Source organism: Balaenoptera ricei, chromosome 6 (genome assembly GCF_028023285.1).
Source record: "Balaenoptera ricei isolate mBalRic1 chromosome 6, mBalRic1.hap2, whole genome shotgun sequence".
Lineage (NCBI taxonomy): Eukaryota > Metazoa > Chordata > Mammalia > Artiodactyla > Balaenopteridae > Balaenoptera > Balaenoptera ricei.
Genome location: NC_082644.1, coordinates 10,152,836 through 10,169,384, shown reverse-complemented (window position 1 = coordinate 10,169,384; position 16,549 = coordinate 10,152,836). Strand labels below are relative to the sequence as shown.

The following is a 16,549-nucleotide window of genomic DNA, read 5'->3' as shown; positions in this document are numbered from 1 at the left end:
GTTTTCACCTCTGTTTCCTACTTTCATTCATTTATTCTTTCATGTATCATTTATTCAGCCATCTTTTGATCAGACACTTACTTACTAAATGTCTGTTACATGCCAAGCAGATTCCTTGGGCTTAGATAGCTCCTCTTGTAAGTAACTAGATAGAAACCATAGTTATTATTTTCTTTGATTCAGCGTCCTTTGTTTTGACAATATCTAGAACACAGAGCACATGTGAAAAAGACATAGGGATTTTAGTTAACATTAAATTCAGATAAGTCAATAATGTGATGTGGTCCTGGGGTGACCATGTAATTTATTGTCTAAGTGGGATACTTTAGGGGAATGAGAGGGGGGTTTGTTAATCCAGGATAACAGCACTATTTCAGGCAAACCCTACGTATAATCCTTATAGTCTAATCAGATTGCATTACTAGTTGCCTTCTGTCTTCCAGGCACATCTTAGGTTTTTATACCTTTGTATTTATGTCTCTACTGATAACTTTGCCCTTTCCTGTCCAATGCCTGGGGCCTCTGCATCCCTCAGAGGCCCGTCCAAATCAGTGAGCTTTCCCAGATCAGCACAGTCCATAGAGATAGCTCTCTAACCTGAATTTATTTAACGTATCATTTATATAGTTAATTAGCAGCTAGATGTATTCTGGTTTGTCACAGTTTTACTGTTTTGACTGTTTCTTTAACTCCTATTGTTTAACTTTTTAAAATCTGACGTCTTCAACTGAACTGTATATTGTTAAGATCAGGACCATGTTTTGAACTTACGTCTACTCAAGTACATACTCATACTTATGTAATACTTATTTATTGAATATTTTATATCCTGGCCTACCTTTGTCTTTCGTAAAAACTCTTCCACTTTACATCAGTACTGTGTGTCTGTCTGCCACCCCTCCCACCACAACCAAGAAGAAAGCTTTAAGAGCTTCGTAATTTTTTTGCAAAAAAATTTTAACTATTACATTTTAAACTTAAATATTTACCATGAAGTATCTTAAAATATATCATTTTATCAGTTTAGATTATACTATCTATATTTAATTAATATTTTTTAAACATTGAAACATTACAGAAAGATGGAAAGTGGTGCGCTCAGTCCAGTGTACACACCTCCAGCTGTGGTAGCACATTTTAATGAAAATTGAAATATTCAATAGGCCTACGTTTCTTAATTATAAAAATAATAGGTCTTTAACAGAAAAGAAAGTATTAATTGCCAGGCTTAGAGATTTAGAACTATAGTTAGTGAATTATATTCTTGAGTCTTTAATTTGGAAGACGTTACCAATTTATTTTTATTCTGACTTTATTTTATATAGTTAAATCCTAAAAATACAAATTAAATAAGATTTTTTAAAACTTTTAAACTCATTAATCATATATGCCATGAATTACTGCAAATTCTTATTTAACTTCCAGAAATACTATGGTTTTATTCTGTTAGTCACTAGGATGGCAATCACAAACCTAATATTTTCTAGCCGATCCAGATATACTTTCCAAACATAAATTGTTTATGGAGTTATATTAATCAGTAAACTAGTCCTTAATTGTCTGAATGTTTTCCCAAAGTTCTTTTATTAAAAAGAAATTTATGAAAATAGCATATGTTCATTTCAGAAATTCAACAGAGAACTATATAAAGCAGAATGTGAAAACTGATCTTAATTACCACCAATATTTCCCTCTCTTCTACCCACCGCCTCCAGCATTCTTGCTCCCAGGAGATAATCATCACTTGTAACAGTTTAGTATGTACCCTTCAAGACCCTGTTGCAGTAACTCTATACCCCTGATGGTCAACAGTTCATTTACAGTGATATCCATTTCTTTTGGAGGCCCCTACACTGGGCTGGTGGGGACTTTTCCATTGTTATTGAGGAGTGTATATCATCAATGAGGAGTGCATGTGGGGATGAGTCAGACTTGGCACCCTGGCCTCAGGTGGTTTTCAGTGTAGTCAGAGAGGTGTACAGTGATAGCTGTAATACAAGATGAAAAAGGTGTACGAGAGGAACAGATGAAATGCTGTGGGATTCATGGGGTAAGGAAATTATTTACCTTTGAGGTGATATTTGAGCAATGCTGTGAAAGACAAGATGGTTTGGGGGCAGGGAGGCAAAAAACAGATATACTGGTAGGAGAAAGGCACAGAGATGCATGGGGTTGACAAGGCTATTCCATTTTCCTAGACTGTAGCATGCCTATATGAGAGTAGCAGCAGATAAAGATGCAAAGGTAGTTTGGGGGAGAACTCTAAACACCTCTATAATAAATCTTGAAAAACTTTTGAACAGAATAGTGGCATGACTAGAGATGTACATTAGGAATATTAATCAGACATTAGAGGGAGTAGAGGGTCAGTCACAGGCTTTGCAGTAATTTGGAAGAGGAGTTACCACAGTGAGGTGTAGTAGCCATTGAGCTGTAGCTGAAACGGGACCTCTAGGTCTTAGCAGCTACCATATTCCATCAAATCTAAGAAGGCTTTGATTGTATGACACACCTTTAGTTTATGTACTGGGGTGGGCGTGGGGGGAGGGAGGACATTGCCAGTTAATTTTCAGACACCACCAATTATAAGATGTACCTGATTTTAGAGATTATAATGATGAGGAAATGTGCATCATAAAATCAGTGAAATAGAGTAAATTGCATGGGCACAGGGAAAAGAAGGGGTATGCAAGAAAGAAAGGAGAGAGTTGAGAAAATGAAAGAGGGTGGGGGTGATGAGATCAAAGACACAAGTGGAGAAGTAGACCTTGAAGAGGAGAATGCATCTGCCTCTGCCATGAGACGAAGAGAAGAATGTGCAGTGACTCAGAGACGTGCAGAAGTTGAGAAGCTAAAAACATTACGCAAACTCATATTTAATAACCTCCATCTTGGTAAAAGAGGAGGCAAGGGCATCTGCAAAAAGAATGACGGTAGTGGGTTTGAGGGCTTGGGACTTCAGAGTGGAAAGGTTTCGGGTAAGTGGGGCACTAAAGATGGAGTATGAAAGACAGTTGGCTAGAAGGACAAAGAGCATTCCCAACAGAAATGAGGGGCCCAGTTAAGGTTGAAAAGCACAGATTTATAAAGAAACCAATTGGCCCTATTTTATGACTTTGTCCAGGAACACTTGGTACCCTGAGAGAAGGATGGAAGAAAACAAGTGGAAGGTGCTTTCTGCAGGGTGGGAGATTGGCTGGATAGGTATGGTGGAAGGACAGAAAAGCTGAATAATCAGAATTTCTCCTAAGAGATACAGTTGATTCGGCTTGCCATGGAGTTCAGGCTGAGAAATGAGAGGTGAGGCCAGAAGAAGAGTAATAGATGAACAGATTTTTAAAGTTGGAGTAGGGTTTTAAAGGATTCGAGATTATAAAGAAGGTGAAGAACAAATTATTTTGAAGAGGTGGAATAGGTGAGTAGAAGGTTGATTGGGGAGTTTCAGAATTTCAGATCATAGGGTGGAGTATTGAAGATATGTTATCGTTCTAAAACACAGACAGGAGTATATCTCTGTGTGGCCTGAAAACCTCCATTTCAGGGTGAAGTCTTTACTACTCATAGAACAGTCAGGGCTCATCACAGGCTGGCCCCATCCTACTCTTCCAGACCAGCATCTCCTCATTGCTTCCCCATATTCTAACCACACTGAACTCTTCTCTATGCCCAGAATCCTCAAGGCTTTTGTCTACCTTTTGCCTTTGCTCATGCTCTTTCCCTTGCATGAAATGTTCTTCCTCCTCTCCTCTGCCTTGCAAACTCCTGTTCATCTTCAAGACCTGACTCAGATGGCACTTCCTCTGCCAGGTCATTCAGCAGCACTGAGCGCACCTTCGTCTGTCTGAACTCTGCTCTGTTCAGACATCCTATGGAATTTTATCACAAGTGTATTGATTTATATGTGTCTTCAGTAGATTATAAACTCCTTGAAGTCAGAAACTAATTCTCTTCTTTACCCACAGTGGATGCATATAACATTAGGTACTTAATATCTGCTTTTGTTGTCTTTGTTGCTGAATTTTAAATGAATGAGCTAATCCAGTGCTTCTCAAACATTAACGTGCATTCGAATCACCTGGAGATCTTGTTAACATTCGGATTCTGATTTAGTCTGAAGTGAGGTCTGGGATTCTGCCTTTCTAACAAGCTGCCAGGTGATGCCCATGATGCTGGTTAATGGAAACTAATCCAGAGTGTCTTTGCCCAAAGAAATAGCAGAAGTGGAGTAAAGATAAAGGTCAATAGGAATGTGGAAGTGGAGCAGAGATTGGAAGAACTCTCAGCATGAACACGGAAGCCCTAAAAATGATAGCAGAATGTCATGTGGGAAGAGATGCTTAAATCTTGGACTTAAGCAGGAGACCATTTGTGGAGGGTGGTGGTTGACAAGGCTGGATGATATAGTTCTATCGCTTATATTTTAGAAAAGGAAAGGCTGTTTGGTGATGGCAGCTGCTGTGTCAGGACTACAGTGAAGGATGGTCTCATGGAGAGGGCTTCAGGGGAGAGGAGTGGCATTGCAGAAGGCGGGTTTGGGGATTCACAGGAAGGGTTAGGGGCCTCCAGTGTTTATTCGCCATAGAATGGCATTTTCACCAGTGCAGACAGAGGGTGAAGGAATGGGAAAGCTGCTTTCTGGGGGAAGGGAAGCCCCTGAGGAGATGGGAGGTACTAGAATTTGACAAGGAATCGTTTCCTGATCTTAAGTTTCCAGGTTCAAAGCACAGAAATTCACTTTTTCTTTTTTGTCTTTTATATATTTATTTATTTATTTATTTATATTTTATTTTTGGCTGCGTTGGGTCTTCGTTGCTGCACGCGGGCTTTCTCTAGTTGTGGCGAGCAGGGGCTACTCATTGCGGTGGCTCCTCTTGTTGCGGAGCACGGGCTCTAGGCGCGCGGGCTTCAGTAATTGTGGCACGCAGGTTTAGTTGCTCTGCGGCATGTGGGAACTTCCCGGACCAGGGCTCGAACCCGTGTCCCCTGCACTGGCAGGCAGATTCTTAACCACTGTGCCACCAGGGAAGTCCACTTTTTTTTTTTTTTTTTTTTTTTTTTAAACTCATAGATGACAGAACAGGTAGTACTAATAAGCATTCTGTTCCCACATATAGTCTCAGATCTGATAATGCTAGGGATGGGTTGAGTAAGCCTAATTTCTTTAAGTACTATTGTATAGAAGTAATATATGCTTTTTTTAACATAGGGGAAAAGGCAAAAATAAATTTAGAAATGTTTAAATTTCCTCCTACTAATCCCCTTCTCCCACAAGGAGGTAATCAAGCTTGATGTGTACCCTTCCAGCTTTTATCCATGCAAACTTAAGTACACATAGACAGGTATTTTTCAAATTTCTTAACAGTACTTTTACATGCACATTATTCTACAGATTGTTTTTCTCACTTAGGACTGTGTCATAAACATCTCTCCAGGCCAATGGATAGTTTTTCTAGTCATTTTTAAATAGCTATGTATAAATATAGATGTCCCATAATTTGTTCTGTCATTCTCCTACTGATTGGACAATTGGGTAATTTCCAACTTTTGCTACTACAAACATGACATGCAAAGAGAGTCCTATTGTTACCAGTGCCTTAATAACAGAACTCTGTGATTTCAACCAGCCACCCATATCACAAGTAACTTTTTTTTCCAAGGACATCTTTTAATGAAGCCTAGCAGTGGCCAGACCCATACTATCCAATATAGAAGCCACTAGTCACATGTAGCTACTTAAATTTAAATTTACTAAAATTAAATCAAATTAAAAATTCCCTTCCTCAACCACATCAGCTTCATTTCAAGTGCTCAGCAGCCACATGTGAGGAGTGGCCACCCTGTTGGACAGTACAGAACAGACCATTTCCATCCTCACAGAAAATTCCATTGGACAGGCTGGACCAAACACTCTAATGTTACATCCTAAAGAAGAACATCTTTTTCAGTGGGCTGGTGTTTTAAGGAGAGCACAGTTTTTAAAAGTACAAACTTTGTGTCTTAATTGGTTGCCTCTGCAGTTACTTCAATGAGAATCAATACCCAGATGAAGCAAAGAGAGAAGAAATTGCAAATGCTTGCAATGCAGTTATACAGAAGCCAGGTAAGGCAGCAAGCGCTGCTTGGCTCTGTGCTGGAGCTCTCGGCTCAGGTCATCATTTGGGACCTAAGTGTCTTCCTCTCCCAACGGGGTGCTCTTGGGTCCATTCCTGCCATCCTCCTGTGGATGGCCACTACCCTGTCCTGTTCAAACAGTGCTTCTTAGGGGGTGACCACGCTGCCCCAGATCAAACTTCATGTGGGAATTCCCAGCGAACGTCCTTGCTTGAGATACGCAACCTCAGAATTATTTTTTGTGACGACTGTAGATTTCTTTTTCCAAAAATACAGCATAAATATACCAATTTCAAAACAGTTTTAAAGTTTGGCATACTTAAGCAAGGTTAGTGAATGAAATTAGTAAGATAGGGTGTGGTGTTATTTTTTTGGTTTTTTTACAGCTGTTGAAAATTGTATAATTCTGTATTCCTGCTTGAAGAAAGAATTTTTTGGAGTTGGCTTCTTTCTCCTTCCTACATCAGGATGACTTCTTAGGTGGGAAAAGATGTAGGGTAATTCCACTCTGAAGTCCTGTTGTTCCTGTGCAAGTCCACAGAGCCCCTGAAGCACTCATACATCTTTCCTTCCAAGTGCTAAAGTGCTCTTTCATGTTTTACAGGGTTTTTTTTTTTAACCAGAAAGCGTTCTCAGTTAAGATGATCCAGTTGATCTCCATTTGGCCAGTTAATTGGATTGGCTTAAAGGCTATATATATCAACACAAAAGTATCACTGTTTTATAATAATTAAATACTAATTTATCCCCCCCTTAGTTAGAAGCCAGACTTTTAATAATCTAAAACCTACAAGCTCAGCTACAATGATACCTGTACCCTTATTTTACACAAGCCAAAAAGTCCCAGCCCTGAAGCTGTGCTGGAACTCAAACTCTTCCTGGAAAATACTTTACCCCCCTTACCATCAAGGGCCTAACCTGTTTTCTGGTTTCTCCACCCAGTGTGGATTAAAAGCTGAAACAGAAAAGGATAAGGGAGGAGGGAAAGGTACAAGGTGGTTGCCATGTTGGTAAACATGGTGCTATCCATAAAACGTCACATTTGACAGCAAAGAAGATAATACATTTAAAATACAGTTTGAATTGTGCTATGTGTTCCAGCATAGTTACAACTACGGCTGGTCATAGTGATCTTAATCTTCAAGGAAACACAGCAGGAAACTAGGTAATATAAGGCCTTAAAGATGTAAATAAACTTCATCTATCTGGAAACTTGATAAAGAATAACATATTCATCTAGAATGATGCTGATCAAATGAAGCCTTCATATACAATCATGTGAACTTTGAACCCTAGCGGACCAAATTCTTTAATGTAATATTTAATATTGGAATTCCCTAATATTGTGTGGTTTTCTGAATTCAAGCATTTTGTGTTATTAGTTGCTATTTGCATGTTTATTTATATGTTTATTCATTCAGTAATTGAGTCTATACATAGTACTAGCTCATGCTAAAAAATATTACTTCTATATCTGTTATTCTGGCAAGAAATGCAATCAAAAGAACATTTTAAAAAAGAAGAGAAGTAACCCTTAAAACTAGTCTCAGATATAGATTATCTGAATTTTATTGCATGCATTCACAGGCAAAAAACTGTCAGATCTGGAACGAGTTACCTCCCTGAAAGTATATAATTGGTTTGCTAACAGACGGAAGGAGATCAAGAGGAGAGCCAACATCGGTAATGTACCAGAGAGGCTGCTGTCTCCTTTGAGGCAATTACGGCCGTTGTGTTTAGTTTAAGAGTGACTTCCATTTAGAACTGCAGGTCTAAATGATCCTACCTCTTAAGCCTAATGAGACTTGCCCTTACGTTTTTCTTCATTGTAGTTTTAATAATGCAAAGTTAATATTAATCACACTATTTGTATTGTAATAAGAATGGCATTATTTCTGAAACTCATTGTTCTTAATATGCTAGAATCTAGAATGTCTCTGATCAGTTACTCCTGGGGTGCATATTAAAGATACTTGTAAGGGCTTGAGAGAGGGAGTGTGATACCCTTAGCGTCTTCGTTATTACTGAGCTATGACCTAGATGTTAAGAAGAAACATGTGATTAATAAAATTGGAATAAAAGAGTCTTAATATACAAGGAACCTAGTAAAAGGCGAGATTTTTTTTTTTTTTTTTTTTAAAGAGAGAGCATTTAAGAAACATGAATCGATGAGATTGGGGTGGAGGGGTGGTTTTGAGCTTCTAAAATTGTATTTCATTTATAAACTTACTTCCTCTTCATCATTGCAATCCTCAAGTGCTTTATAGAACCCCAAGACAGGAGAGCTGTTTAATTAGTTGGTAAGTATTTATGAAGCACCTAACAGTCAGCCACTCAAATGTACACGCATAGCAGCAGGGGCTCCGGAATGGCAAACGTGTTCCTCCCCTGACCTCTGTGCCGCTGAGTTCCATCTGTCTGCAATTTAAAAGAAACAAAACATAGAGAGGAGTCTAGGTTTTTGTTTAATTACATTCTAATTTCCTCAATACAAATTCAGTGTTTAGACCATTATGGCAATGTAACAGATAATTTAGGGATCTATTTGCTTTTTTCGAAGAAGCAGCAATCCTGGAGAGTCATGGGATAGATGTACAGAGTCCCGGAGGCCATTCCAACAGTGATGACGTCGACGGAAATGACTACTCAGAGCAGGTGAGCAGCGGAGGGGAGGCTGCCGGATACAGAGCGGGTGGGACGGTGTGACAACTCAATTCCATGGGTGCGTTTTGTACGGGGTGGGGGAGGGGAGGCAAGCGAATGTCCCTCCACTTGGCTCCTGTGTCTAGTTAGATTTTCGTGTAATTTGAAAGTGAATTTGTGAGAAATCGTTATTCACCCACATGGATTTATTGTCATGTAACAGGATACTTGGCAAGTACGCAATGGGGAGGAGGAGGAGGGAAGAAGTTCAGAGGGAGGCAGAGAAGCAGAGAAGGTAGAAGAAGAGAGGAGGATCTGATCCAGACAAGCAAGTTCCACCACCCACCACACACACACTCACTGCCCAAGAGACACTAGGGGCTGCGGGCAGCTGTGGCCCTGCCTGGACACGTTCGGACCAGCACACAGTAGAAGGGCCCGCCCGCTTCGGCCCCGGTGCCGTGGGAACCCTCGTGCCGAGATAGTGGTTCCTCCAGAGTCTCTGGCACATCGACACACACACCCTCTCATAAATGCATGTCTGCCCACCTCACCCTGACTTACTCTTCATTGCTTAGGGGGAAAATATATTTAATTGTAGCCACTGGATGGAATAATTCAGTAACTAAGAATGTGGGAATTTTCCCCTCACAAATCTGTTGACAGAGTTCGTTAAATTTTTTATAGGATTTTAAACTCGTTCCATTTGGAATATGAAGAGAATGTACGGTCTCTTCTCCTAGGCCCCAGCAGGAAAACATTGGCTCTTTCCTATTTGATGTACACCTTTGCCTTGCCCCTCAGCCAGCTCTTTTAATAGAGTCCACTGTGTTCTCCCTTCTGCCGACCGCTTTGCAGCCCCTGTTTACCAGCTTGAGCACAGACACTGCCAGGGTACCAGCAATGCCATGCTGATCCCTATTTAAACTAAAGGCCAGCCTGTGCGAATGAGCACAGAATTTCCCTCTGAGGACTCCAAATCAGAGCTCCATGTTTCACTCAAGAGAATGTTCTGTGAGTCTTTCTAAGTGGAAACGTTCCTGTTAGTTTTTAGTCTACCAATGTAGGTGGATCACTTCCACCTTTTCTCCCAGATGCCCTAAGGGCAACACATGCCATGCTATTTTTCGCCCAAAGGGACTCACCCTTTCTAAAGCTTTTCGATGCAGTTTCCCTGAAGATGTGACAGGTGAGAAACTTACCCCTTATTTGTAACACCATCTTCAGCGCCTGACGAACATCCTGCAGTGCCAGTCTCCTTCACGGCTGTATTGTTTAACACATTGGCATTGCAGAAGGCGAGCTTCACGCTCCCTCCAAGTAAGACACCTGCACTTCCCTTGCCCGGCTCCCTTACAGCGGGAGAGCGCCAGGCGACATTTTCTCGCGAACCCATTTCCAGCAGTTACACTTTTGTCCTGTTGTAATTGAGAGTTTGGGGTTTGGGGGGTTTTTTTTTGGTTTGTTTTTTACAAAACATTTTTTTTTTTTTTTTTTTTTTTTTTTACAAAAAAGCATTTTTATCCGTAAGGTGTTGGTGTCTGTAGTTTTGTCTAGTTTTCTCAGTTGAGTAGAGAGATACTAGGAATTCTGATAATCTGTGTGTAAGAGCACCAATCCAGAATTTAAGCTCACTAGTTTGGCCCTCATTAACTAGTGCTGTATTTGTTGCAAACTTGGAATGGTCCAGGTTTGATCATCATCCCCAGCAATCGTTCTGATAGAAGGAAAAAATTCTCAGCAAGAAAAAAACATTTCAGTGCTTTTTATTTGTTGAATCATAAAAATGCCAACCAGAAGTCTCTGGACCTATATCCATTCAGTGTCTACTTAAATACATTTCACCTCTATTCTGTCATGACGCCCCCAACTCTGTTTTCTCCCACGAATGTTCTGCCTCCCCTTGCCCGCAGCATGCCTTTCTGTGAGCTAGAGAATTTTACCAGTGCACTATTAACATTTGTTTCTTATCTCTGCACATTTAGGATGACAGCACTAGCCATAGTGACCACCAAGACCCCATCTCATTAGCTGTGGAAATGGCAGCAGTCAACCACACTATCTTGGCATTGGCCCGACAAGGAGCCAACGAAATCAAGACAGAGGCCCTGGATGACGACTGATGAGGGAGGATTGGACACGAGAAGTTAACTTAGTTTAGACGTAGCACCTTAGCAGACTTTCCTCGGTCCTTAACATGTGTTCTTACAGTATAACTTGCAGTTTCTTGTATGTCAGTTAGCCGTTAGGGTCTTGTTCTGTGAAGATGGCATGGTGCCCTCAGCCTTTACATATACTCTCTCAGTATTAATTCCCAGTAAATGATAACCAACCAACCAACCAACCAACCAACCAAACTTCCCTCTCCCAGCCCCCGAGGCTAGAAAATCTTGCTGCTCTGTCTTAGCATTCCAAGAAAGTGCTTCCAGGTATTTAGATAGCCCTCAGTTCTCAAATATTAGGCTGTGTGTAAAACCTTGGGTACCTTTAGATTCCTGTAACACTAGTCTGTACCCCTTTTCCTTCCCCGAGGCTGGTAGGATGCAAGCTGAGGTAGTGTGGCCTAGGCTGGACAGACGCCATTTGGGGAGTACCCACAGAGTAAAAGGGACACTAGAACCCCCACCTCAGTGTGGGAAGAATCGATTTCCAGCTGCAATAAGCCGTGCCTCATAATAGTCACACTGTGGCTAGATTATACTTCTTTGGGTGCTGTGCTAAGAATGTCAGTGGAAACACTCGATCTCAGATTTTGGTTGATGTTAACATGCCTGACACAGACATCCTTTCCTCTCACAAGCTGTGTGACTTAAGTAGATAAAATACTGCCTCTGCCTTTGGGACCATGATTAAAACAAACAAACAGAAAAATGACAAAAAACAAAAGTCATTTAAAAAAAAAACAAACCCACAAAGCCCAGCTTGAGAGCATTGTGAAAAAACATGAGCTGAATGTCTAACGGATGCTAAGTCCAGTTCTCAGAACCACTATACAGTACGTGGCACAGGTGCATGCCTGCCTGGAAAGGTGCTGGAGGTCGTCACGGAAGCTGCTTTGCCTCCTGTGTCCCCTTTCCCTGCTACCAAAAAAAGGCATTTCGAGGATGGAGCTAAGGTCAAAAGTGAGTGAATGAACTTCCAGTCTTTGTATCCACTAACTGAAGCCCCCTCAACATGAGAGGTTGATAGAGGACTTTATAGCGGGATTATGCTGACTGACTCTCTCACAAATGCAAATACTTTCCTAACTAGGAGCAGAAAAAAGCAGGGGACGTTTGCCACTTATGCGGTGGGTCTGCGCGATACAACAGGATGTGACTGCTTTGGTGTTCTCTTTACTCTGTCCTTGTAGAGGTATGAAAAGCTATATTGCTACAGGCAATTTATTTAATAATTGGAAGCCATATTGATAATGGATGTGGTAATATTTGTAAAGTTTAATCTACTTTAAGCGGCAGTAACTAATGGAATTTTTTTCCTTGATCACATATGTAGCACTTTTGTTACTTTTTAAAGATATTTATATTTGATAAATCTTTTTTTCATTTTGAGAACTCAAAATACCAAACAGTGAACTTGAGTTATAAAGTCACCCTGTGATCACCTTGTCGTCCAGTAGCAAAATGATGAACTATTCATGCGTCCAAGAAAATTACATCTGCTGGCCTTGTATGAAAATGATCTCTTGGCATCCCGATTAAAGGACACACTGTCACTGTGGGTAAGAGGAAACAGCCTTCAGTGTAGCAGCGTAGGGTGCGTCTGAAGGAGGCACAGCTGCTCTCTATTTCCTGCCTCGTTCCCTCTCTCCTTCCTACAGACAACGAAGCCTCGTTTAAAGGGGAATATGGGCCTGGCTGTTAAGCAGGGCTTCGTCTATTTATCCATTGCCTGAAAGTGATTCTAAGATCGAAGGAGAGTGCCATTTCCTTACCTCTTCACCCTTCCTCCCCCACCAAATGTTTTCAACTTAAAACCATTGAGAGAGAGAATGACTGGCCGCCTTCATTTCTCCTTTCCTCAGCAGTGAGTTTGAACATCCGCCAGCTTCTAGCTGGTCTCACTGCACCTAAGGCACACGCTGATGAGATCGCCTCCACTGTCTGTTCATCCTGCTTATGTCAGTGTGAGGAAGCCTTTGAGAGGCATGAAGGTGCCACCTTCTATGGGTCTGTGACTTTATAGAGCTACAGGCAGGGCCTGGGCCCGCTCTTGTCCTTGGATTTCAGGGGGAAAATGTATATATTTTTTTCCAGCTTCCAAGAATTGAAGTAAAATGGAGTAGCCTTTTCTGTTTAACTATATTACTTGAACCAACGAATTCAAGAGTAGCATTTGTTATTCTCAGGAATGATCGATCCCCCCACTCATTTTCTTTCTCGGTGTGTTTGACTTTTTATTTCTATTAGGAGACGGTGTTATCTTTCTTTCCTCTGATATTATTTAGAAAAAATACAACATATCTTTCCATTTCGGTGGAATTTTGTCTGCTTATTTTCAGTTGAATCAGAAAGAAAAGGAGAGAGAAAAATATACTGTCTGACAAGCCACATCCATGATTTATTGTAAGGAGATTATTATAATTGATAGCTTCTTTAAGATGGGATTGCTAGTATCATTTGTTCTTGCTGGTCCTTTTAAAGAAACAGACTCAAACTGTAAAGGCAGCTGCAGTTTCTAAAGACACAGGGTGATTGCCAGAGCAAGAGCTAAAAGGTTTCATTGATTTAAGACCTTTAAGGAAGGAAAGAAAGCTTCAAAGCGTAAAGGAGAGTATCCATGAAGGCAGTACCAGGTGCTTACCTGGAAATCTGGGGAAAGTGGAAGAATGTGTCTGCCAGTGTGGCACAGCATTGCCTTGGGTTCAGTAGGAACTGGAGGAAGGGGCCCTGCACGCGGAGCTCTTGGCTTGATTAAAGAAGGCTGCCGGTCTGCTCTAACATCTACTGCTTTGCATGTAACTTTTGCTTTTTCCCCAGGAGTGAAAATTTAGTTCTCTGGGGCCTCGATTTAAATCTACCATTGGTTTATTGTTTGTCATCAGGTTTAGCTCTGCTCTCTTCTCCGGGCTACCTTAGTTCTTACAGTGGCATATGGAGCTGCCACCGTCTAATTTGTAATATCTTTGGGGAGTAAATTTTTTTCTTAAGCTTTTTCAGGCTTAAGAGATGGTATTAAAATAGAAACCCTAAACTGCTCTCTTACTGAAGGGAAAATAGCCAGGCTCTTAAAACATCCCATTGTGTGCTTTTCGGTTTTTCTGTCCTCTTTTCTCACTTCCTGCTGTACTTTTTTCAGGCCCCCGAGGACTCTTTCAGGGGCTGCTCCTTCCCAGGTGAGGAAGACTAAACGTGTCAGGTGGGGAAACCTTGCAAGCAGTTCAGGTAACTTGTCTGTTATTCTTTTAAGACACTTTCATTGAATTATACTGTGGTCACATGGGTAAATTTCCTAGCCTTCTTAAAACACAGCCTTACAAAGGGACGCTTTGAAGATGGACCATCCTAATGCCATTTCTGCCCATCTCTTGAGAACCGTAACAGCAGATGAAGGCCAGGGAGGGCTACACAGTACACTCTGATCTGTGACCTTCCAGGACCCGTCAGTACCAAATAGACACTGTGGTTGGTTTCAGCAACGCCTGTAAGGCTGGAGCACCCCTTGAGGCAGTTTTCTTCACGGCCTCAGTCCTTTGGGTGGCCTCCTCCTGCCTGTGGAGCCTGTAGAGTTCCCACATGTTGTCGTTCGGTGGGTGGGCTCTCCCCCACGTCTCAGTCCTTCACAGAAGGATCCTCGAACAGGAAGCCCCCCTTTAAGCTCAGGCGCGGTGATCACCTAAAAGGACGTGAGGGAGGGAGCAGCCCCTCGTATGGGAGGATGCAAACCCAGTCCTCCGTCCTGTAGGTTTATCATGGCAGCAGTTGGTGACGAACAGCACCTTTACCTCAAAAGGGACAACTCGTGAAGAGCTAGTGATACAGTTGCTTCCGTTCTCCCTGTTTGGCCTGTGTCTTTACACACTTCCCTCTTGGATTTCAACCATCAGGCACCAAGTGTAAGTAACTAGACTTTCATTTCATCAGGAATCTACAGTCACATCCTCTCTGTCTGTGAACAACTCCTCTTCTCTTTTCCTCTGGGCTCCAAACCAAGGTCTCATCTTGAGCTGACTCCTTGCTGCAATTTTTTTATCCTCTGCAGCAGGCAGAGTAGGGGGGTGTGGTCCATCTCTTCACACAAACACCCCTTCCTGTCTTGCAGCCCAGCTTTTTGACCAGCTACATATTCCGCTGACCAGCTACTCTCTCTGCCCACAACAGTGGAAATAATCCCTTTTTCATAAATGTTACCCCACCCCTGTCCTAAAAATGTGAACGTCAAGTCCTTCTCTCTCTTTGGTCTTAAGAAGGGTTTGGGTAGAAGCAGTCTTCCCATTTAACTCGTGGCTCTGCCTTTTAAAATTGCTGTTTGTCTCTTTTTGTTGTTGTTCAGAGAACCACCAGAGTATTTTTTTTCCCCAACGAGTCTCAACAGATTCTTAGGCAATAATTTTTCTTCTTATTGATGACCTTGTGCGCAGTAGCACTCTGCATTCAATAGTCCTGACCCTCTACTCGTGCGTTGGTTTTGTGTTAATCTCTGTGTGTGATTTAAATCTTATGTCACAGTGGTGATAGAGTTTGTCATTTTGTTGTTGTGATTATTAGTAATGTTTTACTACTGTATTCATTGGGGCTGCGTTGAGACCAGCCAAATCCATTTATAGCTTTACTGAGCCGCGTTTGTTTGTTTGTCAAGATTTCCCAAGTGAACGTTGGGCACATTGACCAGCTCCCGCTGGTGGTATCTCTGCGGGGCACAGGGGTGGGGTGGGGGTGGGGATGCAGGGGGGCAGGGCTAGGAGCTGCGTAAGACATTCCTTTTTGTGTGCTCTCTAAATAACAAGGATGTTTACTCAGGATTTGGGGATCAGTTGTTAGCCATATTGAATTCGGCAAACTGAGCTGCATGCCCTGGAAACCCTCTTCTGTTTCTTAATCTCCATATTGTCTGGTTGCCGTTACCTGGTAATACCTAAATTACCCAGTTTAAAGGTATCGCCCCATAATGAGAATGGGAGGTTTTCCCCGGGAGGCAACCGTGAATGCCCAGGTTATCCTGGAAGGATGGCCCTAACGGTGGTGTGCTGTCAAAGAAGGGGCCCTTTCTTTTTCTGTACTGCAGTCGCCTTCATGATAGGGTCTTCTTTTCAAAAGATGATAATCACTTAAGAGGAAAGATTTCCTTACTGCTCTCAAGAGAACTGCCGCACTAAGGTGGTGGGAAAGGCTTTTTAAAAACACATCAAGCCCATAAGTCCATTTTCCAGTCACAGAAACCCCTCTCACAAACAGGTTATACAAAAGGCTGTTCTTAATTCTCACAGGCTAAAAGTGATAAGCTACTACTCTTGCCGTCTTAGAGGGTCGACGGTTGACTCACTAATCGCCGGAAGCTTATAAACTGAGCAGTTTCCATAGCAGCCTAATTATTCTTCCTTAGTGGGGATGAGAAACAGCAGCAAAAGGAAAGCCAGCGCCCTTGAGAAAGCCAGTTTCCTGGAACAGTGGTTTTCTCTCCCTAGCAAGAGGGGAATAAATACGGGAGGGAGGAGAGGGGAAATTTGGCTGCACGCGGGGATCTTGCATCCCCTTCTTATTGTCACCCAAAGGCCTCGAGGACGCGGTAGGCGCCTTGGGATTCCAGGTATGTGCCTATCCTGGGCTTCATTTTTATCATTACTCCTGTGACACCT

At 41.9% G+C, this 16,549-nt stretch overlaps 1 protein-coding gene across 12 annotated transcripts in view; it reads left to right on the top strand.

The window, feature by feature from the left end:
- Positions 1-15,612, top strand: part of HMBOX1 (homeobox containing 1) — a 177,547-nt gene extending 161,935 nt beyond the window's left edge. Inside the window, exons 7-12 of one of the 12 annotated variants that reach the window (XM_059926806.1) lie at positions 6,018-6,100; positions 7,699-7,794; positions 8,672-8,766; positions 8,978-9,049; positions 14,053-14,089; positions 14,659-15,612. In XM_059926806.1, coding sequence (XP_059782789.1) covers positions 6,018-6,100; positions 7,699-7,794; positions 8,672-8,766; positions 8,978-9,049; positions 14,053-14,089; positions 14,659-14,813 — 538 coding nt within the window. In that variant the 3' untranslated portion in view covers positions 14,814-15,612. Of the gene's footprint in view, positions 1-6,017; positions 6,101-7,698; positions 7,795-8,671; positions 8,767-8,977; positions 9,083-10,739; positions 11,498-14,052 lie in introns of those variants that run through there. The other 11 variants (XM_059926813.1, XM_059926809.1, XM_059926808.1 and 8 more) reach the window with 11 other exon arrangements.
- Positions 15,613-16,549: the final 937 nt, after the last annotated feature.